We start from the raw sequence: 27,234 nt of genomic DNA on the forward strand, positions 1-27,234 counted from the left end.
TCTTATGGATTGGATTGTATTTAAGCATTCCGTGATTCATTTCAGGACTAATTTCTGGGTAGGTAGAGTAAAATTAATTGATTAATCATTCATTGCCTTTAATAAAGACATAGTAAATATGGGAATATTGATAATGATTTCCAGTTATTCTAATAGTAACCAGGTATATTTTTCTCAGTATTACATGTAAGAATGTTAACGGCAAAATTAGGAGAACAGTCTTTTAATTGATTGGCTATGCACATAGACATGCGTTAGTGTCTTAGAAGCATATGGTCAAAGTATATTGTTACCTGGTTTGTAAACTCCAAACATAGGCATGAACCTGATCAGAAGTAACCTGATACGATGAAATCTGAATGGATAATTTCTGGGCAGTTCAAAAGATGAAAATGTGTCATCAAATATCTATTCTAATTGTCATATTCGAAACTGTGAATAATGAAAACTGAGTTGCATTGAGATGTTGTGAGAGCATGCACATTGCACACACCATTAATATTCCACCATTAATATTTAGGTTCCAATTTCTTTGTTCAATAAATAATCTAATACAGGATAGTGATTTAATGTTCATTATTACAAGTTGTGTTATTGTACCATCTAGTCCTTGATTGGTGGACAGATTTTTAGGTTTCTCAGGATATTTTTCCTCTCCACTCGTTTGCCAAAGATATGCACCACATTAGGATTTCTAGATAGGATGAACATAAGGTTCAATATGCTATGTAGGAATGTGTGTATGTATGGAGATGTGTGTATTCTATGAAATCATGAAGAATAATCATTTTAGGCATGCTGCATGTGACATACTATATATTTGTTTGCATTACGCATGGTAAGGTGACACATATATCTTCCATGTTGCTTGCATCACTATCTATTATAGCCAATTATTTGTTCTTAATGAAAGTATTAGTAGCTTCAAAGACTTAAAGATAAATAAACTAACAATGAGTATTAATATCTTCAATAATTTGTGTTAGGAGAAGTACCACCAAAATTGGTGGAATAAACACTACGATTTTTGCTGGTTTATTTCTTGAGTATAGGGGGCAAATAATTGTAAAAAGGCAATGAAATGATAAAATTGAAATGATATCCCATTCAGCGTTTATGGACAACTACGATGGTAAAACCACCATCTTTTGACTAGAAAGCAAGAACAATGCTGATTGTTTTGTTGTATGTTCCTAGTGCTCACTATAAAGTGTCATAATTTGATTAGACTCAAAAGTAAAAATGAACAAGGATGGAGATGGGACCTCTTCATTCTTTTATATGGATGATTGTTCTCTATTCAAATCATAAAGGTCATTAAACATCAACAGAACATATAAAATAATTTTCTAATACATCTTTATGTTTTTTGAACTTTTGTTATCATTCTTCATGACTTCATTTTCTTGAAAAAAACACTAGATTAGCATTAAGAAATGCCCTAATGTTGTACAAGAAATAATGTACATATAAGTAATTACTCCTTATTTTTAACCGAAGTTAAGTTTTACCGATCAGCTTCAATAAATACTTCGGTGTGGAATAAAACAACTCCCCCTGATCAAAAAAATTTCGATAAAATTTACCTTTGTCCCATATGGTATGAAACTTTAAACTTTGTAGTTAAAAGAGGTTTTTAGAGTTTTTTTTCCCCCAATAATGTCTTTTAGAGTATTCACCTTCTATATTATCCAAATAGTATTGAATGTCACCTTCTATATTATCCAAAGAGCTTCTTAGATTATGCACAACAGTTATCCAAATTCTAGTTATGGTTTGATCATACATTCTGTCACATTTTGGAATACCTCAAGCACTTGGCTTTCCAAATATATCAAATCGTAATACTACTTACAAAATTTCCATATTTTAATTTTACTAGTGCTATTTGTGGATTCAAGGGTACATTTGTTTTTTGCATTAGACCATGTCTCTTAAAAATAACATCTACAACAGCTCCTTCCCATACAACATTGGTTTAAGATTCTTTTCCATATTTCCATTGCAAAATTACAACTCCACAAACCATGCTTAGTAGTCTCCTCTATATTCATACAAAAATGGCACGTGTTATCTGCATTAATACCTTTTCTCCACTCATTAACTAAAGTCTAGGACCAACCCATCTATAGGTTCGAGGAGAGCATTTCTATCTTCATCGGTAGACCAAGGAACTTTGGTGCTTAACAAGATAAGGGGAGGAATGACAATGTTTTCTGTGCCATCCTTTATAATGCACAAATGCACATTTACCTTCTACACATAAAGTGGATTGGTTGGAGTAAGGGCATATACTAGGGAAGAAGTTTGATGGTGGGTTATCTCTCTCTCACTCACACACGTTTTGGTTTTGTTTACAAACAAAAGTGAGGGTGGTAGCATATGATGGATCAAATTAGTCAGATTTGTATTTTGCCACACAAAAACATCACATTATTGCTCAAAGTATTGCATTTTTTAAATATAATGTTTTAGAGGTTCTATCTAGAAGGCTTGTAGTGCAATGGCCAAGTCTTGGACTTTGGTTTATCATGTTGTTTTGTGTTGGAATACAACATCGAATAATTGTGTTGCATGCAAGGGATTACTAAATGTCTTTTATTGTCAAACATCAATTAGTTGTTGTCGATTGCAAATGTTATAACTTTACCCGAGGAATGTCATGAAAAGAATACTTCAACCGCAAACAAGTGTATAAAAGAAAGACAACCATTAAATTTGACTTGTAAGAGGTATTGGAGTTTTCATATCACATGTATTTTGGATTTTTTTCTAGCAGATATCATTCACAAACTTTATGTTTTGGTTCAGATTGCCAAGTCTTAAACGAAAACGATGGTTGATTCGCAACTCAATGAGATGAGCACTTTCATACATCCACATTATTGGTTTTATAAACTCCTATGCATTTGGTAGAGAGTAATGCCTCCTAATCATGTCTTTGTTTGATGTGGACATTGTGATCGATTAATATGTAGCTCAAAGTTGCAACTTGTTTTTAACTAAATAAAGAGCATAAAAGTATATTATTTCTGTAATTTCATTCAGGGATTGTATTTATAAATGGTGAAATCCATTTACATAATGAAATGATGCTTGATCATTGTTTTTTGAATTCATATTATAGCCAAACAAGATTCCTATTCCCTTTAGACAGTGTCAAATAAATGTCTCATTTTACCAAGATTCTGTAATCTAGAGGCATATATGCTATGAGATATGATGCCTACAAATCCATTTACAAAAATACAATAAGATTGCCAAATTGCCAAAATATTTATATGTAGACCATTGTTTAATGTACGCCACAAAGAATACCCTTGATTGTTCTGCACCCATCTAAAGTGAGAAGCAATGACTAGTGTTCATGTTTTGTTTTATACATGTATTTATCATTCAACATTACCCATGTGATTGAAACTTGGGATAAAGTGGAAGCTACTTACACTATGCCACAAAAGCAATATTGTGGGATATGAATGCATCGAGTTGATTGTACGTGAAGTAAAACTTGTCATATGTCTACTAAGTTGAGATCTAAAGGGTGTTACACCTCTAGAGAGAGAGAGAGAGAGATGCATACAGACGAAGGCCACTAGTCCACTAGCCCAAAACATGAGTAAGATGCTACACTAATTGTAAAGAGAAGAAAAAATACTACTTTTGCATAAACATACAAGGCTGTATATGAGACATTCGTAGTGCCAGAATCAAAGTCCTATTCATTCTCGTACCTTATAAGGACATGTATTATGAGCCACAAAGAGATTGAGCAATAGAGCGATGGAGTTTGGACAAGACAAAAAAAACATTGGATTTGGGTTAAGGTAATCTATATTAGTCCATAAAAGTACATTTATTTTAGATTGGCATGGGTTTTAACTTCTCTATCCCAAGGATTTGTGTTCTTAAATTAAGCTTCGAGCTTCAACCAAACGAGGAATGACATCTCTTTGGTACGTAGAAGCTAAACTGGAGAGATCAAAAGTCTCGTGAATGTGTTGTACCTAACAATGAAGATGATACCAGAATCTTCAATAAGGCCTATTGTAATTCTACGAAACATATGAAGTTCAACTGTTTCTTCATCTAGGAAATATAGGCTCTAAAATTGCTTTTTCACGAGTAGGCTTCCCAAAAACCATAGATAGCCTTTTTAGAGATACTAGAAAAAGAGAGCAATCTACGATCTCTCGGACCATGGAATTGTGTGTTGGTTGTATCGGGTGGACTGTTAAGAGGTGTGAACCCGATCAAACATGGATGATGGTGCTCTCATCCATACCTTTCTGCATCACAAGACACACAAAAATAGAATACATGGGCATATCATCATTCCAAACACTTTCCCTCTTTTTTGGAATCTTGTTTCTCTCTCTAGATTTGAAGAAGAAGGAAAGAAGCATTTATTCTTCTGCTTTATAATCCTATTATCCCACCAAATTTCTCTCTCTCTCTTGTTTTTTTAAACATGTATTGGTTGGTTGTTTTTAGCCTTTTTTTTGTTCGTTAGCTGTTCGAATGCTTTTTTCTTTTTTTGGCTCAAAATCTGTGCTCAACAATTTCTCCGATACCCACATGGAAATTTAATCTATCTTTGCTTACATTTTCTGCAAAAAGATTTCTTCTATTATATATATCGACGTGTGTGATGCATGTAGGAAATTAAATGTATTTTGCCCATGATTTCTATATAATTCGCTGTTCTTGGTTTGTTCTTTTGAAATCCAGAAAGATCAAAATCGCCCAGCCAAAAACAACAACAAGAAGAAAAGCAGGAGAGGGAGAGAAAAGGTTTGAATGAAAATGGAGTCTCAAGAGAGATATTGCTGGCCTTATTTTGATCCAGAATATGAGAACTTCAGCTTCAGGATAAACCCACCAAGGTAAATACTTTTACTTTCCATAAAGCATAGAAAACCCTTCATTTAATATGCAATTACTCATACAAAAGTCATCATAATCCCATTCAAAAACGTATGGAAATTGGGCTTAGGGTTTAAGGTTTAACATAAAAGAAAATTGGTACTCAAAAGATTGACCTTTTTTTCTCAATGGGATTGAAACCTTAAAGCCATTATGAAAATAAAAAGGTCTAAGGTTCAATTCTCACAAACTAGCTTTGCTATGGGTATTAAATTATCCTTGTGTTTTGTTTTCTTCATAAAACTGAAATATTTATATGGTGATGGGAAGTTATATACATACATATAAATGTGCATATAAATAGATTTTCTTTGGTTGGATTTACAGGATAGTGATTGATAATGAAACAGATAATGGATTCTCACTTGTGAAGGTAAGTCAATAATTAAAAAGAGCGAAAGAATACTTAATTACTTTTTGCATGTATATATATTTTGCCTCCGTGTTTGTGAATTATTAAAAAAGGAGTTCTAAATAGTGAAAGAACATGGATGTTTTGTTTTTTCCTTTCCTTTGTGTAGTTTTGTAAAAACATTTGGTTGTGTGGTTTTGTAATACATACATACATACATATATATGGTGGTTTCCTGGCAATTTGTTGTGTGGTTTTTAACAAAATTTGGTGGTTGTTTTAGAACTTAGCGTGGTCTACTAACTGGGTTTTGCATTTGTATCCATTTTCCTATGGTTGTAGATTCTTATATTTGTTTGTATGTTTTAGAAGTTTTTAAACACTTTTTTTGTGGTTTAGCATTGTTAATTAATTTATAATCTACATTCATTGAGATCTAGATTGCGAGCACAAATAGGCCCGGAACTCTACTAGAAGTAGTGCAAGTTCTTGCCGATCTGGACCTTAACATCTCAAAAGCTTATATTTCATCGGATGGCGGTTGGCTTATGGATGGTGAATACTCATATTATAGTAAATGTTATTAGTTTGTACTTCAATCAGTACTAGTGGTAGCATTCCCTTTCGATTGATCTGGAAACTTAGGGATAAACAAGAAAAAAGTGGTGGCTTAATCTCTTGTTATCTATCATATGATTTTTTTGGGCAGTGTTCCATGTCACTGATCAATTAGGTAACAAAATTACTGATGAGAAGCTTATCGAATTCTTACAACAGGTACGCTACAGACACATTTGTCAAATAGAAGAAAGTCGTGACTATATGTAAGCGTTTTTGAAAGTAGGACCCTGGTCTTGACAGTCTCTGGTTGGAAAGAGGAATGCTCCAAATACTGAAGTCAAGACATGTCTTGGTAGGATTGTGGGGGCGAACACTTTATCGGATTACACGGTCCTTGAGCTTGCTGGTCAAGATCGTCGTGGTATCTTGTCTGAAATCTCCGCTGTCCTCACTAGTCTCAAATGCAATGTAGTGGCAGCTGAATCATGGACACACAATGAACGCCTCGCCTGTGTTGTCTATATTACCGACCAAGGGACAAATGGACGCATCGAAGATTCGAGGCACTTATCCCTCATCAAAGAGCAAGTCAGTAACATCTTGAGAGCTAATGATGATATCGGGGAAGTACTCATGGAGTTCTCAAATAAAAGTTTCGTCCATAAAGAGCGGCGATTACATCAGATAATGCTCGCGGATCGTGATTATCAATCAGCGGAGAATATTGACAAAAAGTTGGTTGTGACCTCTGAAAAGCCATCGATCACAATCGAGAACTGCAAAGAGAAAGGTTACTCAGTTGTCAACATCGGGTGCAAGGACCGACCCAAGTTGCTCTTCGATATCGTATGTACACTCACGGACATGCAATATGCTGTTTTTCATGCGAGTATACGCTCCGATGGTCATCAAGCCTTTCAAGTACATATCATGGAAGTTTATGTTTGTTTACATCATGTAGCATAATTTCAAGCTTGTATGACCTTTTCGCGTAAGTGTATGGTTAATGCATATATCCTGCTTATACACTCTTTGAGGATGCAGGAATATTTCATCCGCCATGTTGACGGGTATGCATTGGACAGCCAGTGTGAGAGCCAATGCGTAATCAATTGCTTGGAAGCTGCCATCGAGAGGAGGGTATCCGAGGTTATATATATGATATACGTTTGAATGACTTGTATTCTTGATAAATAAGTGAAAGGATTCTTAATACCTATTATATACATTTATAGGGTCTCAAGGTGGAGATCTATTCAATTGATCGCGTAGGGCTTCTATCTGAAGTGACTCGCCTTTTACGAGAAAATGGGCTCACTGTGATGCGAGCTGACGTGTCTACTCAAGGAAATACAGCATTCAATACATTTTACGTCACTGATGCTTGTGGAGGGCCCATTGATATGAAGGTTGTTGATGCAATGAGTGAACGATTCCAAGATGTCGGTCCCATCAAGCTCCACGTTGAGGATGGCTGCGAAAAAACGGCTTGTAGCTCTCAGTCTCAATCCATTTTTACTATGATTAAAAATCAGTGGGAAAAGGTTTTGACGAGTTGGGGTCCTTGAACTTTGTTCCAATTATATCAAGTTTGTTATTTAACATGTCATTGTTACATCAACAAAATACTGCAGAGCCATGATATAGAAAACTGATATACATAATCATTGCAATCCATGCTGTGAATTATACATACACATTTGTAAGAATCAATAAAAAAGAATGTAAACACTTTGAACATTTTATGCATAGATGAATGAAAACCCCTAAGGATTATGACAAGCCTCTCCATGACCACATTTAGGATCACTCTAATGGGCAAGAATTTATGCCGAGCTATAATGTACTGACAAGGATTAATTGACATTCATTCGTAATCAGCAAATAAATCTTTGATGGGAAGGTGTGGTTGCATGCATGCTCACTCCATATTATTTCAAGGGAGATATCTATTATTCACCAGTCAGATGACGTTTCCTTTGGTTATTCTGTTGCTGCATTGTTATTATAATTGGGTAAGGATCAGTGACACACCTCATGCCGAGGCTGACTCTGAGTTTTCATATTCCAAAATTTAACCATGATTAAAATTCTATGGGGATAACAATTTTCTCCATTCCCAAACTTGTTTGTAGTTTGTTGGTAACAAAGTATGGGGTGGATTTAATCTTGATACTTTGGTTTTGAGTATTGACATTAATAATGGTTTTGGATGTCATATTGCCTATGACAACAATTGTTTTTGAGTTCCTTGAAAGGTCCACAAAACTACTAAACACAAAAGGAGCTCAGCTAACCCAAGATGGTCACATATAGTTGTGGGGTTATTACTCCCACTTGACCTGTAGACAAAGTAAGGTCCAATTTACCCTACAGCCAACTACATCCCTTATTTCCCAAGTGCTTGAGTTCCAGATATTCGATTCTCGCCAATCATCAATGGTTGTCTGTTCAGCAAAATCTAACTACATTTGACCATGTTTAAACTATTAGAAATTAGTTGAGAAACTATGCAATGGCCTCCAATTTTAATTGTTCGATTCACCATAATTCATTCTCAAACATCATCCACAACCGATTCTCTCAAATAAAGATTGAAATGGTGAGCGTAAATAACCGTGCCATAGAATATAGCAAATGCTTGCTTCTATTATTTTACCCACAGAATCCTTCTCGTAATTGATTCCTTAACACCTCAATCTCTTCTACCTCCATCCACATTTTAGCATCTATGTAGATGTTGCACATCAAGATGAAAGATATAGCATGACTTTTATCCAATTGAAGAGCATGTAAAAATGCCCACTTACCTAGTTCAACATTACCCAATTTTTGACAAGCACCTAGAATAGTGTGCCACATTACAAGATTTGGGTGAAAGGGCATTGTTCCAATAATTCTTACAGCTTCATTTATTTGACCTGCACGGCCTAGAAGATCGATCACACAAGCAAAGTGTTTAATGCCCGGTGTCACACCATACTCTTTTCTCATGACCTCAAAATAACTATGGGCTTTCTCTAATAGACCCACATGCATACACAAGGTGAGAATTGCAAGAAAAATAACACCATCTGGGTGCAGACTTGTTTGCACTAATCTCTCAAACAACTGGAAAACAACCAAACTCTCTCCTTGGTACACATAGCCTCTAATAAGTGCATCCCATGTCATAATATCACGTGTGGGTATCGAATCAAAGAGCTCTTGCGCATCTGTCAAGTTCCCACACTTTGCATACATATCAACAAAAGATGTTGCAAGGTCTACTCCTATAACCTCCTGTCCAGCAATGACTTGTGCATGGTTTCGCTTCCCGATTTCCAACAATGCTTCATTGCCACAACCTTTCACAATACTTACCAAAATACCACTATCTGGTGCCAATCCTTGCTCTTGCATTTTACGACAAGAAGTGAGAGCTTTTTCAGTTTCGCCATGTTCCACATATGCTGATATTAACCCCATCCATGTGACTTTGCCCAGGGATAATCCTTTTGATTGCATTTGCTGCAATATATCCAGTGCTTCTTCAAGATGGCCCTCTTCAATAAACTTGTTGATTAGTATGTTCCATGAAATAGGATCTATAACCAACATGTTATAGAAAATCTCAAGAGCAGCTTTTTTCGTCATAGAAGTAGCATACATTTCTACCAATGCATTGGCAACACTAAGGTCCTTCTCTAGTCCCTTTTTCATGACAGCTGCATGCAAACTAAGACCACTAAATTTATCTTTAAGATTACTCAAAGCTTTCGAAATCTCAATAAAGGTTGTCACATCTGGAGAGACATTTTTGAGCTCCATCTGCTTAAAACAATTAACTGCATCTTCATAGAGATTTTTATCCACAAATATTTTGATAAGTGCATTCCAAGATGCTACCTCTTGAAATGAAACATTTTCTAATACGTCTTGTGCGTCTATAACCAAGCCGCATCTAGCATACATCTCAACCAAAACATTGCCAAAAAAAGGATACTGATCGAATCCTTTCTTGACAACATTGACATGTATTTTCTGGCCACAATCTGGAACTTGAATACTTCCCAACAGCTGTAAGGAAAAATAAAGAGAGACATCGTCCATAGATATACCCTTCAATTGCATCTTCTCAAAAAGTTCTAATGCCTCTTCCTTACATCCATAATTGGCATATCCTTCACTTAGTGAAGTCCATGAAGTCACATCTTTGATGGCCAAATTCTCAAACACTTCCACCGCATCCAGAAAAAAACCACATTTTGCATACATGTACACAAGCATATTTCCAATTGTGACATCACCGTCAAACCCTATCCTGGTAATATGTATATGTATACTGGTGCCCCTTTCTAGATCTCCAATATCACCAGCGGCTTTAAGGCCTGAAAAAAATGTAACTTGATCTTGAGTAACACCTTCCAATTGCATTTCTTGCAAACACCTCAATGCTTCCTCACTAAATCCAACTTCAATATACCCTGAAATCATAGTATTCCAAGACACAGTATCTCGAAGAGCTAATGTGTTAAGTACTCCGTTGGCTTCTGTGAACAAGTTATATTTAAAATAAAGACCTATTAATGCACTTCCAACAATAGGAAGAGAATCAAACCCCTGCTTGACAACCTCGGCATGTACATAGTAACCCTTACTTATAGTTACTATTGCATTACCACAAGCTTTTATAGCCAAAACAAGAGCGAAGGTATCCCGAGCTATACCTTCAATCTCCATTTGTTCGATACAACATAATGCTCTATTTCCAAGCCCACGATCTACATAGCCACCACTCAATGCAGTCCAAGTGATCACATCTCGAATGTCTACATTTTCAAACACATATTCAGCATCTTCTGGACAACCACATTTGGCATACATATACACCAAAGCATTCTCTAACGAAATATCCATCTCCATACCCACCTTGAAAGCAAATGAATGTAGATTTTGGCCAATGTTGGGGGCTTTTATGTCACCACAAGCTTTCCAGCCAGAAATGCAAGTTATGCGATCAGGAGTTACTCCTTCACATTGCATTATTTCCAGGAAATCCAATGCCTTTTCAAGTAGTCCCGCATCCAAATAACCAACAAATAGAGAGGTCCATGATATTACATCGTAGCTTTGCAAATGCAAAGAGTTCAACAACAATTCTTCACTCTCACTGAGACAACCACATCTCAAATACATACAAACCAAGCCATTGCAAAGAAATTCATCTTTTTCAAACCCAAGTTTGATGATCGCACCGTGAATTTGCAGGCCTTCCTCGACATACCCTAGCCTGGTACAGCAAGTAATCAAAGGAACAAGAGTATACTTACTACAATGAACCTTTTCTCGCCACATCTGATGGTACACATGGAAAACACCATGGAACGCTTCAGACTCGACCAATCCTTGCAAGAGGGAGGTCCACGAAAGCTCATTCCGATTTTCCATCCGAGAGAAAACCTGGAGGGAGAAGGAAAAGTGGCCACATTTAACGAATGTGGAGATAAACAAGTTTCCGAAGCTTTCTAGAGCATCGAGACCGAAGGCACAGAGGAGAAGATGCAGGGAGTGAGCTAATCTCAGGTCCTTCGTTCTGCTGCATCCTCGCAGGGCAGAGAGGAGGTGGGGCAGAGACGGTAGTGGAGGTTCGGCTGAGGCTGAGGCGGAGGGGAGCCGGGCCAGGGCTTCTTCCAGAAGCTTCTAGAAGAAGAACAGGAGGTTCTAGAAGAAGAAGAAGAAGAAGAAGAAGGAGAAGAAGCTTCTAAATTGGATTCAATTAGGGCTTAAATTTCTTGGGGGACCGTTAACATTCGGCAACGGTTCGGTTTGAGAGGGTCCAAACCGAACCGAACCGGTTTGGAACTGAATCATTTAATTTTTTTGAAACCTGAACCAAACCAAACTGAACTGTTAAACATTTTCAAACCGTTAAACCATTAAACCGTAAAAATCGCGGTTTCGTGGTTCGGTTTCGGTTTTTAACATAGGTCAAAATTTTAATTTTTAATTTTAAAAAATGTATAATATTTCATTTTAAATTTTTTTTAAGATGTTCCTAAAATGTTAGAATAAGGTCTAAAAAAGAAAAGATTGTTTAAAATTTTTTTAAAATAAAAAACCATCAAACTGTTTAAACTACGGGTTTTGACTATTGAAACCGAACCGAACCGTTAATAAAAACCTAAACCTAGACTGAACCAAACTGTTAAGCCGATTGTTAAGGACTGTTGCTCATTGTAAAAATCTATGGTATGATTTAAGAAAATAGTTTTGTAATAAACTAAAGTCACAAGTTTCATCAGAGGTATATTTCTTGTAGGGTTTGGTCATATAAAATGGCAATCACTCGTAAGGTTGCCATAAAGTCGGGTAGTATGATCGATAATGAGTCGAGATCACCAATTTTTCTAGATATTAATGTAGCAAATTCAATCACAATAGAGAAAATGTTTATGAGTCATTGGATTTCTCTTCAAGAAACCATAAATAAGAAGAGTGAAGAGATTAGGACACTAATGAAAGAGAATGCTAAAGTACATATTGTTGTTATTAAGAATGAAGGTTTTAAAAAAATGGTTGCGAAACTTAATGATGAGATTCAAGAATGTACGAAAGTTTCATTTGAAACAAATGAGCGCCTAAACAATATTGAGTTAAAAGAAGCATTAAAAGAGGAAAACCATGGCTACAATAAGGTGGGATGTAAGTGAGACAAAAAATGTAAACACAACAAAGTCACGTGCCGATATATGTGATAGGGATGCGGTATCAAACTCATCTATTATGCATATGATGAATCAAGAGAAGAATGTAGAAATCATAGATGTCCGAGAATTGAAATAACACGAACGATGATCAAAGACCATTTTCATCCATGGGATTAAAGAAGAGAGTATGGAACACCCATATCATTTGGAAAGGCCATCATTGAATTCTTTAATATCCATTATGGTATTGTCGAACATGAATGTATATGGGGCACACCGACATGTGTTGCTCTTCAAGAGAAAGGCCTATTGTAGGCAGAATGACAAATGAAACAAAGTGAAGAATTATACTCCAAAATAGTTGGGTATACCTCAAAGGTATACAATGTTTTGTGAGTGAAGATTGTATTATCTCACAACAAAATGCCTATCATAAAGCATATGAAAATTTTGAAAAATAGGGACGAAAAGGTAGGCAAATAGGGACACATGACCAATGGGATTAATCCATGTCTTTTATGACCATGCCTTTGGAATGCTAATGGGTACCCATGGAATGCATGATTTGGCATAGAGGAGGTCACCAATGACTTTGATATAACACTTCTTGTTAAAACATGGGAGCATGATACTGAAATGATTCAAGGTTTATGAAACTATAATGTAGACTCTTTGAAATGGGTTGAAAATCCAAGACAATAAAGAGGACGAGGGGTGACATGTTTGATTAAGAGGGAAATAGAGAAATTTGTATAATCGGACTATAAATTGGATCAAGCCTTTATGTAAAGGTGGAGATGTAAATAATTATCAAACCATCATGGTTGGCTCACTAAAAGCAAAACTATTTGGATGTATAATGGAATCAAAGATAAGTACATGGGTTAGAAAAAAATGATTAACGAGCTTATGGACAAGCTGACTTTGAAAACACCATGACACCATCGATCACCTTATCACCCTTCGAGTATTAATAGAGGAAAGTTGCTTCAAATGGTAGACTTCAAGAAAGCTTTCAACATGGTACCTCATGAGCATCGTTGGATGCGAATAGAAGAACTCGAGGTGCTAAGTGAATATATGCTTGCAATTTCTTGAATTTATGAGAAATTTATGTGTTGTGTGCACATGGGTATTAGACCTTTAGATTTTTTCAATAACAGTATTGGTGTTAAGCAAGTACGTCCACTCTCACAGACTCTATTAGGTCTACAAATTGATGAATTAGAAGAAATGGTTTCCAAGTTTGTAAAGGAAGAATGCATTAAAGAAATTGTCATTGGGAATGTAGTCATCATGCTTTTATTATATGCGGATCACGTACTGCTTTTTGCAAATACTTTAGGAGATATGCAAAAGCTTATAAAAGCATGGGAAGAATTTTGCATGCATTCTAAATTAAGTGTCAACAGCTCTAAAACAACAAATATACTTGTGAAGAACCAGATGAAAGATAAATCATGCATTGTGTACAATAATGAACCACCACTTGAATGTGTGGAAAACTTCAAATATCTTGACCTTAAAGTTCCTTCAAATCATAGATTGAATTAATATGCTACCTGGCCCCTAGAGATGGGAAAGAGAGCATGTTATGCATTTGAGAACACATGTACTTATTGAGAAATTAAGTGTTGGGTCCTCAAGAAATACATTTTCGACACTTTGGTGACATCGGTGCTTCACTATGTGGTCGTAACATCCCTAAATCTACTTGGAAAGAGTTTGAAATGTCGAAAAACATTTTTATGCAAAGTTTCTCCAAGTTAAGAAACAAAAGTCATACACCCTCCCACATCTTTAGATGGCATCACTTCCCAGTGAGATCATGGCCATAGTTTAAGGTTGAAGAAGTTCCTCACATCAACGTCTTAGAATCATATGGGAAGCAAGACAATAGATCCAAAAGACCCATAAAAGCAAAGTTTTGTGTTCTGGTTGGATGCAAGATATGGAAATTTGGTTTGGATGATGGGATGCAGCACATCTGCTCCATGATGCATCACTAGATTCCTTGGTAATTGAGGCCTTTTTGCAATGCCCATGTACCAGGACATGGGACAAATATGGAGGCTATCATGTTGCACCTAACTACAAATTTAACCATATTCTTCGTCGAATGAGAAACTACACACATTGATACATGTTAGAGCCTATCTTGTTGTTTGCCATCCAAACAATTGCTTCCAAGTGATGAGAGTGGTTGACTATGCACACTTTGCCCAAAACAAGTTCGGGAGTCTAAGTATCACTCTTTGATACACTTCTCTACCTTTGATCATATTTGACTATACTTTGCACACATCTTTGCGCAAACCCAATCCTTGCATGAATTTCTCTCACAATCACAATGTGCACTTTTGATTGCAACATTCATTGGTAAAGTTCGTGAACATTGAGAGTTGCTATTATATAAATGTAATATTTTTTGTCTCATAGGTCATATTTGACCTCACAAAGATGATAATAGAATCTAACAAATTATCTATCTATCTCTAAGATATATTGGGGAGCCTCTCTGGTCATGACCTCCTTGGGACTTTACCCATCAACGGTGTATATGCTAGCTCAGAACCCTTTGAGCATGACCTCCATGGGACTTTACCCATCAACAATCTATATGTTGACTCAAAACTCCCTACCCACTACTTTGGATTCATTATCCCTTTGTGGCACCATCTCTATGCCGCTCGAGAGACCAAAAGTAGCTTGGAATATTGGATTGGAAGGCTTGGTGCTTCCCCTTGCTTTCCCTTACACATTACTCCGAACTCAGACACTACCACGAGCTGAGCCCTTGTGATTACCTAATCGTGGCCAAGCCTAGAATCGATATTAGAAACTCCAATAGCTTCCACTCTGTGCATAAATGTCATCCAATGATGAAGATTTGCGACCTACATGCAATCTTTTGAAGTAATGAAGAGATTTACCATATGTGGTGCAACATACATACAATAAGCATGGATAGTATACAAGCTTTGTCACAACCTACTTGAATGACATTTACCCTCCTCCTAACTATCCATGACATGCCAACCACACCCCCCTCCCTTCATTCTTATCTGTATTCATAGCATTGGCATGTGGGGCTCCCTATTCTTTAAATAAAGAGGCAACAAATTGAGTTGTGCACTCCCTTTACATGATATAGACTGTCATGATTAAATTACCGCATTACGCTAATTCTTACGTTACTCCCCTCTTGAAGAATGTTTTTTGTTCTCAAAAGAAAATCCAAGAAAATAACATTTGAGGGTTTCCTCAACCCCTAAGTGTAATTTGTCTACAATATTTCACAAACAAAGTATAGCCAAAACTCACAAGCTCAGCAAGTGCACAGAAGTGGCAAAGGTGGAACACTTTCCCCATCCCAATAAACATGGAACACGTTTAAATAACTATGAGTTAATGTAGTATGTATATCAAGTAACCCAAGCACAATTAACTATGTACGTTGAAACCTATATGCATATCATGCCACCCATTATGTATGGAAACACTTTTGTCTATTTAGTGTTTCCATTCATCCCAATTTCTTAAGCAACCAATAATGAAGAAATGTGTGCATTACTTCATCATCTACCTAATTATGAACACAAAGTTTGTTGATGGTATCTTGCACTTGCAACAACTTGTGTGGTCCCAAAGATTGTTGCCAAAAGTTCGTAATGACATTAGAAGCACGTGAATCTCAACCATGACTAACTTCCGCCAATGAGAACTTGGAAGTGCCTAAAGGTAGAACTTCTTCAATATGTACCAACTTCTTCAATATGTACCATCTTTTCCTTTCCAATGGAATCCTTGTGTTTTTGGGGATTGCATCTCCACATACATGAACACAACTTTTTTGGAAATGCACATCCAAGCCATTATACACTTCTTTTATTTTCCAAATTATATTGCAATCAAATGGCAAGACAAGCAAGAAACCTTGGCCTTTTTGTTTCTCAAGATAAAAGGAAAATCCATGTGCCCTTTGTCACTAGAATTATCATGGTTGAGAATCTTGTATTGGGGCTAATTATACTATCTTTCCACATTTTATCAAAGAGCGTCTATTAGGGCTACAACATTCTTAATCCCTTGTCACCAACAAGTTGTGATTAGGTTGTTCAATGGCCTATAGCTCTAATTGTTTTCCAATATTAGAATATGGCATCCAAACGAGTAGCTATCTTGCCTAATTTTTGGGGGGATAATAACTACCTTTGATTTCCTACATTAGGTTGGATTGGCCATCATTATGTTTGCTTAGGACTATAGAGTGTCCCTATATTAACACAATGCAAGTCCGATTGTCTATGTTAGTACTTAGATATCAACCTTATTACTTAATGCCATTATTGAGTGATGTATCACATTACCAACATGCTTATACAAAATAGATGTTAATGAGAACTTCACACATGCTCAACATTAAAAAATCACACAGACGGAAGCTAGGGAACTATAGGACCAAAATAAACCCCAACAAAGCTAGGAGAATAAAAGGCATCCTAAACCTAAGAGAATAACTATATGTTAGTCTATGTGTAGAAACATATGAATGGTTGGCTTGAATTAATTTATGCAAATTGATTAGAAGAAATGAGGTCGACAAAACTAAGAGACAAAGAGGGCTCTTAAGCAAAATACAATTTCGTGTGCAAAAAAGTTATTGTTACGCAAAAGACTTGCTAAGAGGTCAACTCTCTAATCACAACTAGAAAGAGTCCATGCTTGGTTCAGAATTCACGAGACTAACACCTAAAACAAAGAAAATGATTGTCTAGGTAGCAAAGCAACAAAAGCATAAGGTAGATGATAAAGCATATATTATAGGTATCATTAAAATAATACAACACATGTTAGTCTAGCCATAAGGAAAGTTTATGAATCTAGATGACATACCCAATCACCTTTAGTCAACCACCTTTAACTTTCTAATAAACATAACATGTATGTGCTATATCACGAAACCAATGCATAACATTGTGCAATGCATGATGGAAAATGGTGGCAAAGGAAAATATCCTCTTCAGGCTATTTTTATTGTGTAGATTCATTCATAACAACAAATCATGTGCAAGGCATAATTGGATTCATTGTCCCTAACCCACCCTAGTGTATTACAACATTCGAAATATAAAACGAAGGCAACAATAAAAAATCATGAATGTGCTATTCCAAAAGAAGTCAATTTTATAATCCTACAAATATATTGGGATTAAAAAAGATGGTTGATAATGCCCTTTCAAGAAACTCTTTGATTAAAGATCTTGAACTTAGTCTTAAAAACAACTTTCCAGCACTAATCTCTTCTCAAACCATACAATGCCAATCAATTATTTTAAATTGATGCCATTTGTAATGACATTAATATATATTTAAAGTCTGTGACATACACGAATCTTCATTTTCCACTAGTATCACACACAAACAACAATTGTTGAAACTTGTCAATTATTTATGACTTATTCCTTTGGCAAACTATCACGACTAAAGAAACTTGAAATACCATAAACTTGCCCAATGATCCCACTGTCTTTTATTAAATTCAATAAATAATACTATTAATCATGATTCTGAGACAATATGATAAAGAACTTGAACATCACACGACTTGAATCGACAAGACCTTTATTGGCAATTGGTTGAATTGCCCCTAATATGTATTGATATGTTTAAGAACCCCTATGACATGGTAGTCCAATTATTATGTTTCCAAAAGCAAAAACCTAACTATTATGTTTCCACAATCGTCTACTTTTTATTTCACTTTATGTTTGGTTATATGGCATGTCTTTATGCATATAAACAACACAACATCTAGCAAATGGATCAACTTCAATCCATCAATCATTCTACGTCAGACCCGGAGTTTGTAGTAATATTCCTTATTGAATATAAAATATTTTGTCTTTAACATTGCCTATAATATGACACATTCATAAAGTGGTCGTTTACTAGGCATTGGAAAAGTATGAAGCTTGCGTGAGTTACCCCATTTACATTATTAATGTCTACCAAAAATGGTCCACATTAACCACAATGAAATAAAGAATAAGGTTTGAGTCAAAAGAAATCATCCGCAATTCATGAGAGTGTAAGTCTCGATATGCGGCAAAAATATCATTGACAAATTCAATCAGACATGTCCCACTTGAGTTTAAACTCACAAAAAGGTATTTAAACAAACAAGAAAATATCAACCATTTAAAGTTACAAGTAATGTTTTCTAATATGTATGTACATATGTATATGATGACTAAAGGATAGGGTAGAAGCATTATATTAAAACAAAATGCAAGGCAAGATTTAGAATGCTAGCCAACAACGGTACCTAATTAGTCCTAGGTGACATCGTCCACTGTTTCGCTCCTTTCTAGTAAACATTGGAACATTTAGTGCATGGGTTTTAGTTTTTTTGAGAGAACACATAATAGTCAATATAGATGATAGAATTTTCGGACTTTTGGGTGCACAATTTATAGACCAATAAAAAAAATTTAAGAACAACTAGATCATACCAAACCTAGAGAAAAACTCTAATATTGTGTCTTTCAACACAAAGAAATAGTCTACTAGCATAATAATTTAACATATCAAAGTTTTAAACCACTAACACAAATATGAGAAAAGAGAGAGGCCACAGAATATCACTAATCTAAAAGTATTTTGCAAAAGATAAATATGAGTACATCTTCCCCAAAAGACATGAGACAAAAAAGTTCCTTCGTAAAACATTAGCCAATACATGGAACGGTTGATTTACATGTTAAGGCATCAAATGGACTTCTGGTTGTTGCTGAGGCCAAAAGCTTGAGCCCAATGTTGTTGAGACTGTTAGAGTTGCACGAGTGTTCAATAGTTTCTAGTTAATTATGTTGCATTTTTCTTTGTAATACTGGACTTTTTTGTATATTGCCTTTGGCCACTTTATGTTAATACCAATGGAGGATATTTTTATGGGAAAAAAAAAAACATGAGCCAATACAATCTCACTCCAAAAGCCACAAGATTGGTTAATTGGCACGACATGCCATAAGTAGGTATGAGCTACACCTATTCAAACAAACATGTGCAACCTAGTATCTATTGATTGGCACATGGTTGGTGTCATGACCACATGAGAGAGAGAGAGAGAGAGAGAGAGAGAGGGTCCAATGGGTAAGATCCTTGACTCCAAGGAACATAGATACATTGTTCAAACATGTGCTTGTTTACAATAATACTGTTAAATTCTTATAAGATGCTTCAAAAGTCTCTAGGTTATGAGGTGTTTTGTGGGTATACATTGTAATTGCACGGGTGTCACTCTATTTACTTGGGGATAACATCTACGACCATACAAGCATATGCTCTAACTACATGAATATAATGTGATGGTCTTTAAGGTAAGCAGAGAGTATTTTGAGAAAGACTTCGATTATGAAAGGCTTCCGGGCCATGTCACAATTTATTTGGAGAGAGTGGTCCATCTCAAAAGTGCATAGATATTGTTGATGTGGAAAATATGTGGGGAAATGCTAGTGGCAAACAACTCTTTATGACAAGTACTTTGGAACTGAGCTTCTTTTTCTAGAATGTAGGTGAGAGCAGAAAGCAGATCAATGAGCTGCAGTACAAGCAAAAAAGGAGAACTAGAAAAGTAGCACTGCATGTACTTTGCTTTATCAATAGAATGACTTGTTCTCCGCAAAATACATTGGATTACACACATGAACCTTTCGGTCCAGATAATCGAATTAGATGCATCGCAATTTGAGATTTTTGGTTAGCTCAAGAGTAGACTTTGAATGCATAGCTTGAGGTAACTTTACAGTTTTCTTGCAAATATGGACAATGAATGGGTAGGTTGAGTTTAGAGTTCATGGTTCTAATGTTAGAATTCCCAAACATTTCATCAAACCCTAATATTAGCAGGACTTTACTGTTACTCTACTGCATCAGGTTTGGTTTCACTTGTGATTAAAATAGCTTTGATTCACAAGATTGGTGGATTGTAACCCTCCAGCATATACCCTTTGGATTTGATGGGTTTGTTAAAATAACAAACCAATATAGTACAATGATGCTTGTAAAGATCAAATTATGGAAAAGCTTTCAAAAACAATTTCAAGTATAGTATAGCATATGTATTGTGTGAATGTATGTATAAGGGGCAACAGAACATATAGGAGTATAAAGTTCCATGCTGCCTTCTACAAAACATATAAGAGAATATGAAATAGGTGAAAAGCATTCATACAACCCACTTACAATGGGGGAGGGAGGGCAAAAATGTGATGGATGTTACAACATAGGGAGTTGGCATATAACCTCAGTACATGTATGTATACATTTAAGGAAGCCAAGCAAAACCCATCATTCTGAAGGACAATATGCACTCAAGAAGCCAAGCAGATATATCTCTTTTTTCATCCACAAGCAGCAATCATTCTAGCATCAAATATACCCTTTTGCTTATTCTTCATCCCTTCTGTTTACTTCTCTTAGTATCATTCTTGAAGACATAAGAGAACTATCTCTATAGCATTGCCTCTTTTCACATATTGCTTAGCTTGCTTTTGGGCTACTTTTCATGTCCAAATCATGGCTTTTTACTATATATATGAGTGTCTGAAACTTTATCATCCAGGAAGTGGTAATGGAGTGGACAAATCCATTTCATCTTCTGGGCATTCCCTCTCACATCTTTGTTTATCTTTACTACATTGAGTTCTTGATGGTGATAACCTGGCAGCATGTACCTCTTCTGGACTGAATATATAGATCTTCCTAACCATGTTGCAGAATTCACTGTTGATAAAACATTGTCATGTGTTATACTTTATCATAGAGAAAAATAAAAAAATAAATGTGGAGGAAAGAATTAGGAACAAAATGTGGAGCTTAGCTTAACATTTTTGCTTCTTTTTAAGAAATAATGTTCAAGCTTTTACATTTTGCTTCTTTTTCAGAAACAAAGTTCGAACTGCAGGATACACATCATTTTGGAGAAGAAAAATTGCTTACATCCATGGATCATCACCGACTTGCATTGTGTCTCCTTCATCATCAGTATATGCAACTTGCCAGCCTTTGTCAGGGTTGCTAAGCTCCCCTTCAATATGAAACATTACTTCTAGCTCCTCAATCAGCTTCTTATAACTATCAAACTTGGAAAGATCTACCCCTCTCCCAACCATACTTCCCTTCTTAATAACCTGCGCATGCACACTCATAAAAATCAGTCACAAAGTAATGCAAATTTATTAATGCATTTAACCTTGAGGCAAATAACTAAGTTATCAGATCCTATTGACCAAGATACACGAAATTAAAGACTGCTCACTCATGAACATTATAATAGCCTTAGGAATAGAAATAAAAAAGGAAACTGTAACTACAAAATGGGAAAGGTGGGATTTAATGCATTTACTCTGCATTTACTCTAGCACAAACTCATTTCCCTTTCACACAAATTTCCTACTGTTTGCGGCTTTTCATACATACCTACATGATTGGGGGTTGGGGAGGAACTATCTTCCTAAGGAACTGGTATAAATAGGGATCATATGAAATATCAACAAGAATAGAGCATACGTTTACCTTTGTGCAACTTCTTACAGGAGCATTAGAGTGGCTAGACTCTTTCAACAATTTGAGGCTAGTATTCTCTGAGTACTCAATTTCAGAGGAAGCTGACTTGTCCTCGGCAATATACGATGATGCTTGAGAAGCAAGGGGAACCTTCATAATGGCATTGCTATCTTCTGATATACCACCACTAAGCTTGGTCGACTTGGGAGGTTCAACAAGAGAGAAACCAAAGAGTTTACATCCATTATTATAAGCAACATCAGGCTTTTCTGACTTTTGGTGAAATTCCCAAGATGAGAATGGCATTAGAAGTTGTGGATTGTCTAGTCTCGTTGCAGGCATAGGTACAGCAAGAACAGGGGAATGACCAGAAGTTAACATATTGTTCATGAGTGGCCATGCACCAGGATCCACCATTCCTTCATGTTGTTGTCTATGGAGGCTATTACCATTTTGACAATTATGTAGGTGTGTCTGACAATCTGAGTTTGTTCTTGGTGCCATATCCAACCTTTCTATGTTTTTCATATAACCACCTTGTTCTGGTGTCTGGCTCCAAATCTGGCGATGAGAAGTCAAAAAATCTTCATCACAAGCCATATTCACTCCTTGGTAGCTTTGTGAGATAGACGGTTGCAAGGGAGGAAAACGTGTTGATTTATTGCAACCAGCTGTATTACAAACACCCCATTTCAATAACCATACAGGATCATAAAGAAAAGAAATACAACTAAATATGTAAGGGAAACAGATTTGAAATAACCCAGAGTCTTTCTTTGTTTCCCTAAACACCTTTGGTATTTTTTTTAGGAGTTTTTTTACATATATACATAAATGTGTTATGTACAGTCCATGTGAACATATTTTTACCTGAGTCTGATGGTAAGGTAGGACGTAGCCTCTTGTTGTTCAGAGAAGAGTTATTATTATTAGAAGACGAATTTGAATATGCCGCACTCAACTCAATTTCCCATGGAGATACTCGATCTCGTTGCTCATTATTTGTCTTCTCATCCCAATCAACTTTCAAAGAGCACCATTTTGAGTTCACCCAACATAGGGAATTAAGATCATCAATCCCTGTGATGGTTCCAGCATAACTGCAAGAAGTAAACAGGAAAGCATATTATTAACAATGCTTCACATGAGTACAATACAAACCTTATATTTTCAGCAAGTTCACCTTTTCACAGAAGCATCCTCACCCTCGAAATTCATCTTGAATCTCATTCCTACTGACATACTCATGCGAGAAGCCTTTGCAAGCTTTTCGATAGGTACAATAAAGGAAGATGGGCTTGCCCTTCACATATATACAAAAATCTTCAGATTTCCCGTACAAATCCAAATGAAACACACAACAGAATCGTCATGGTTTTTCCACAAGTTATTTACCTTGGTTTAAAGTATACTGAAAACATGGTTCTTGTCAAGATTGCATGGGAAGCAGTAGCAACCACGCCCATTTGCATGCTGTGGCTTGTAAGAACATTTGATGGCTGTGGTGGTTGCTGACGTTTGGTTCGGCGAATACCAACTCTCAGTTCACCATTCTCACCCCTAAATAATATCCCAAACTAAAAATAATAAGCCAAAAATGGTGTAACAATGGCTGATCACATCTCTTGAAAAGACAGACAAAATATCCAGAGTATACAAGATTTAAGAATGGCCCAATCTAGACCCCCAAAAAAAGACAAAAAATACTAAATTATTCAACAATGACAACAGATGCCTGCAAAAGGAGCAAATATACAAAGACAAAAATGCTGCAAAATTCCATAATGGCTGATCGAGTTCCTAAAAAGAAAAGAGTTAAACTGGCATAATAATCAATAATGGCATTGATTGGAGCCTGAGTCAAGCACAATATACATAGACTAGATGATATAAGACTCAACATGGTCAATTGATGCTTCAAAGAAGACATTTTGCCAAGAATAGCCAATTGACACCCTACACAAGACAAATTACACTAAAGAGTAACAGAGTGCAAGATTCAACATTGGACGGCTAATCGGGCCTCTACTGAGCAAAATATACAGGGGCAAAATGATGTGCAATATCAAACCCTCAATCAAGCAATGATGGTCTTACCAAGCAAAAATTGAAAAAAGACAAATTAGTGAAATATTCAACAATGGCTGATTGAGCAAACAATCATCTGATCTACAGCAGTCCTTACCTAAGAAAGACAACTGCATCTCCAGCAATGAGTTTCTTCTGGCTTACAAAATAGCTCCATCCAGTAGTGAGCAAATGTCTACGCGGATGACCTACCCAAGGAAAGCACACAAAATCCATAAGAAGACTGCTATCCTAACACAACAATGAGCATAAGACTGTTAACCATATATTTGAATCTCTCTGTAGGTACCAAAAGAATACTGCTCAGATTTCCACAGCAAGCAACAGAACATTACCGCGATATATATGCCTGAATTTCCAATCCTGACCATGAAGATCTCTAGCCACAAGCTCCTGGCTAGGGATATCCTGACTCATATCCTGCAAAAGGGAGCTGAATAAGAATCACAATGATTTGGTGAATGGATGAATGAATGATGTATACCATGAGTGGCAGAGTCGGTTACCAAGGGTGGAAGGCATTCCTCTGCATGTTTCCTCAGAACAGAGAAGCCACCATGAGTGCTTGTGTCAGAAGCGGTGAGGATCTTTGTGAAACGGCATACAGATCTCCGAGGAGGTTCTGACGGTTCTTTGTTTTCTATCAAATGGAGATCCTGAGGAGAAATAAACATAAACGTCAAGAACTATGACAAGCGCACAGTAAAGAGAAGAGACACAAATTCTTACATCTTCAGGCTCTGGTAATAGCGTGAGCTGAGCAAAGACTTCGTCTGTCTCAGGTTCTGCCTGCAGACATATGAAGCAAAATGAGCAAAGAAGATGAAAGAGAGAGACAGAGAGAGACAGAGCAACAATTTCTTGTTTGAGTAACGTATGCAGAAGTTTGAGCTTACACTAAGGGATAGATTCATGACACGACACAGAATCTGAGATGGCAGATTGTACTGTGGTATCATCTGATTATGATGTTCATGACGATGTAATCCTCCAATTTGAGATGGAGCAGTTGAAGCAGCAACCTGCAGAAAATTCATTCCAACAGCAATTCTTCAGACAGCCACTTTTGAAACACTTAAGTTCCATAGAATTAAGTTCTACTTTGGAACCCTGATTCCAAAACCTGATAAAAAGAATCATATTCAGCTTTGAAACCCTAATTTCGACCATTCACATGCCTGAATTCGATTTTAAAACACCCCATCCCTAATTTCGACCTATTGATGAGCAACATCATCCATGCTAAAACCTCCCCTCTTGTCACCATTATGCACCTTCCTTATTAACTTGAAATTTTCCTTCAAATTTCACAGGAAGTTCATCCAGGAATCTGATTTCGACCTTAAAAAGTTTTCAATCACATTTAACACTCTAATTTCAACCGCCCTCCCATCATATTAGATAGACCACATTCTAATACTTCCGTTTTCGTTATTGCTTGATCTTGCCATAGAGATCACCAATTTCGACCTTGCAATCGTAATTTTCGCTCATGATATTTCAGATTCTACCTTGAAAACCCTAATTCTAACGCCTCCAGTCACGAAGGCTATAGTTCCTGCTTCATATACCTGCAGCAGGCAAGCAAGCTGATGCTGAAAACCTAATCCTACATTTCCAGCGAGAAAAGGCCACAGTTTATTTTGAAACCCTAAATTCAAGCCCATCACATGTTAGAAGACCACATCCTGTGCTTCACTAACCCTATTTCTGTAGAGAGTTTGGCGGTCATGTAAAGGAAAACTCATTCAAGCACTTCTTTGATGCTTATAACCCTAAGTCTTAACCCCTCCATTCATTAAAAGGCCTCAACATACTTAAAATCCCAATTTGAAACGCTCAAACAGCACGATCACATTCCTTATTCCTGCTTCCTATCGCATAAGAAGTATCCCGCTTAAGATCATTCTGCAGAAATAAAATGCTTTGAATCATACAGACAGAAACCAATCCCCAACTTAAAAACAGCATTTCTGTTGTTCAGATGCACTGCACTCTACACACACCCCTGTAAACCCAAATTTTCCGTAGAAATCCTCCTCTTTATTTCTCTCCACGGAAAGCTCACCTGTTCCAAATGGCCTTGAGGGAAGTACCACACTCTGTCTCCAACCTTGGGCACAGACACAAGGGGACCTGCACAAGATTTCCATAACTCTTCTGTGTAGAGATCTGCCATAGGAACAGCAAAAATTAGCTTAATTTTTGAGGTTCAATCTTCAAAAGAAGGTAAAGATCGGTATTTTTTTTTTTGCTTTGAGGAAGTTAATGTGTGATTTTTTTTACCTGTGTTAGCAGGGCTTTGAGATTTTGGCATTGATGTGGGCAGGCGAGCAATTTGAGCAAGAGAAGGGTCAAGGAAAAGGGGAGAAGGTGGAGGGAGAAGGTGAGACATGGAGGAAAAAGCTTTGAGAAGAAGAAGAAGAAGAAATGGAGCAGGAAAACAATGATGCTAAGAAGAAGAAGAAGAAGAAGAAGACGAAGAAATGAAGCAAGAGGAAGAATAAGATGATGGCTATGGCTATGGCTATGGCTATGGTAATGAAATGAAGCAGCGATGGATGGATGAATGAATGAATAGGGCAGCAAAAGGAGAGAGAAGAAATGCAGAAGAAGAAGAAGAAGACGAAATGCAGTAGCAGCAGAAAAATTGTGAAGGAGAAAAGCACTGTACATATTTCCTTTATTCATCAAATTTAGTTTTCGAGCAAAACTGAAAATAAAAGATAAAAAGACGTAGAAAATTATGATGATTATGATTCTGATTATTCTGATTATCATAATAATAATAATAATAATAGGCAATTATTCTTATGAATGGAATTATGGGGATAATTCTGATTGGTTATAATTATAGTGATTACTATGATTATTGGAATTATAGTTATAGCGATTAGTAATGATCATAGTACGTAATATACTCGAATGCATTGGCAAACATTCTTTTTTCATACGAATGGAAAGCGTATGTTATCAAAAACATTTTTATGTTTTCTTTTACACTTTTTATCTTAACTTTCTTACTTTAAAAAAACAAATTTACCTTAT

The 27,234-nt window shown here is 36.2% G+C and overlaps 3 protein-coding genes across 6 annotated transcripts; 1 reads left to right on the forward strand and 2 right to left on the reverse strand.

Moving 5' to 3' along the window:
* Positions 1-3,749: 3,749 nt before the first annotated feature.
* On the forward strand, positions 3,750-7,707 carry LOC147867076 (ACT domain-containing protein ACR3-like). Of its 2 annotated transcripts, none has more exons than XM_087314765.1 (8): positions 3,750-3,827; positions 4,732-4,886; positions 5,254-5,299; positions 5,719-5,833; positions 5,988-6,055; positions 6,140-6,760; positions 6,884-6,988; positions 7,075-7,707. In XM_087314765.1, exons 2-8 carry the CDS (start codon positions 4,801-4,803, stop codon positions 7,405-7,407), a joined length of 1,374 nt encoding a protein of 457 aa, XP_087170891.1. In that variant the 5' UTR covers positions 3,750-3,827; positions 4,732-4,800; the 3' UTR covers positions 7,408-7,707. The 2 variants fall into 2 exon arrangements, with proteins under 2 accessions (XP_087170891.1, XP_087170889.1); XM_087314763.1 differs by having other exon boundaries at positions 3,819-3,956.
* Positions 7,708-8,458: 751 nt separating this feature from the next.
* On the reverse strand, positions 8,459-11,522 carry LOC147867077 (pentatricopeptide repeat-containing protein At4g33990-like). Of its 2 annotated transcripts, XM_087314767.1 has the most exons (2): positions 10,751-10,878; positions 8,459-10,650 (listed from the first exon to the last, which is right to left on the reverse strand). In XM_087314767.1, exon 2 carries the CDS (start codon positions 10,559-10,561, stop codon positions 8,495-8,497), a length of 2,067 nt encoding a protein of 688 aa, XP_087170893.1. In that variant the 5' UTR covers positions 10,562-10,650; positions 10,751-10,878; the 3' UTR covers positions 8,459-8,494. The 2 variants fall into 2 exon arrangements, with proteins under 2 accessions (XP_087170893.1, XP_087170892.1); XM_087314766.1 differs by having other exon boundaries at positions 8,459-11,522.
* A 9,141-nt stretch (positions 11,523-20,663) lies between these two features.
* Positions 20,664-26,633, reverse strand: LOC147867078 (auxin response factor 1-like). Of its 2 annotated transcripts, none has more exons than XM_087314769.1 (13): positions 26,473-26,633; positions 26,255-26,358; positions 25,083-25,208; positions 24,916-24,975; positions 24,693-24,842; positions 24,522-24,606; positions 24,284-24,374; positions 23,494-23,658; positions 23,282-23,401; positions 22,974-23,198; positions 22,108-22,771; positions 21,532-21,722; positions 20,664-21,315 (listed from the first exon to the last, which is right to left on the reverse strand). In XM_087314769.1, the coding sequence occupies exons 1-13, from the start codon at positions 26,579-26,581 to the stop codon at positions 21,147-21,149; spliced, it is 2,259 nt and encodes a 752-aa protein (XP_087170895.1). In that variant the 5' UTR covers positions 26,582-26,633; the 3' UTR covers positions 20,664-21,146. The 2 variants fall into 2 exon arrangements, with proteins under 2 accessions (XP_087170895.1, XP_087170894.1); XM_087314768.1 differs by having other exon boundaries at positions 22,108-22,769; positions 22,969-23,198.
* Positions 26,634-27,234: the final 601 nt, after the last annotated feature.

This window comes from Azolla caroliniana, unplaced genomic scaffold (genome assembly GCF_043228905.1).
Source record: "Azolla caroliniana isolate FFs.n. ecotype wild unplaced genomic scaffold, voAzoCaro1.0.p SCAF_2, whole genome shotgun sequence".
In the NCBI taxonomy this organism is placed as follows: Eukaryota; Viridiplantae; Streptophyta; class Polypodiopsida; order Salviniales; family Salviniaceae; genus Azolla; species Azolla caroliniana.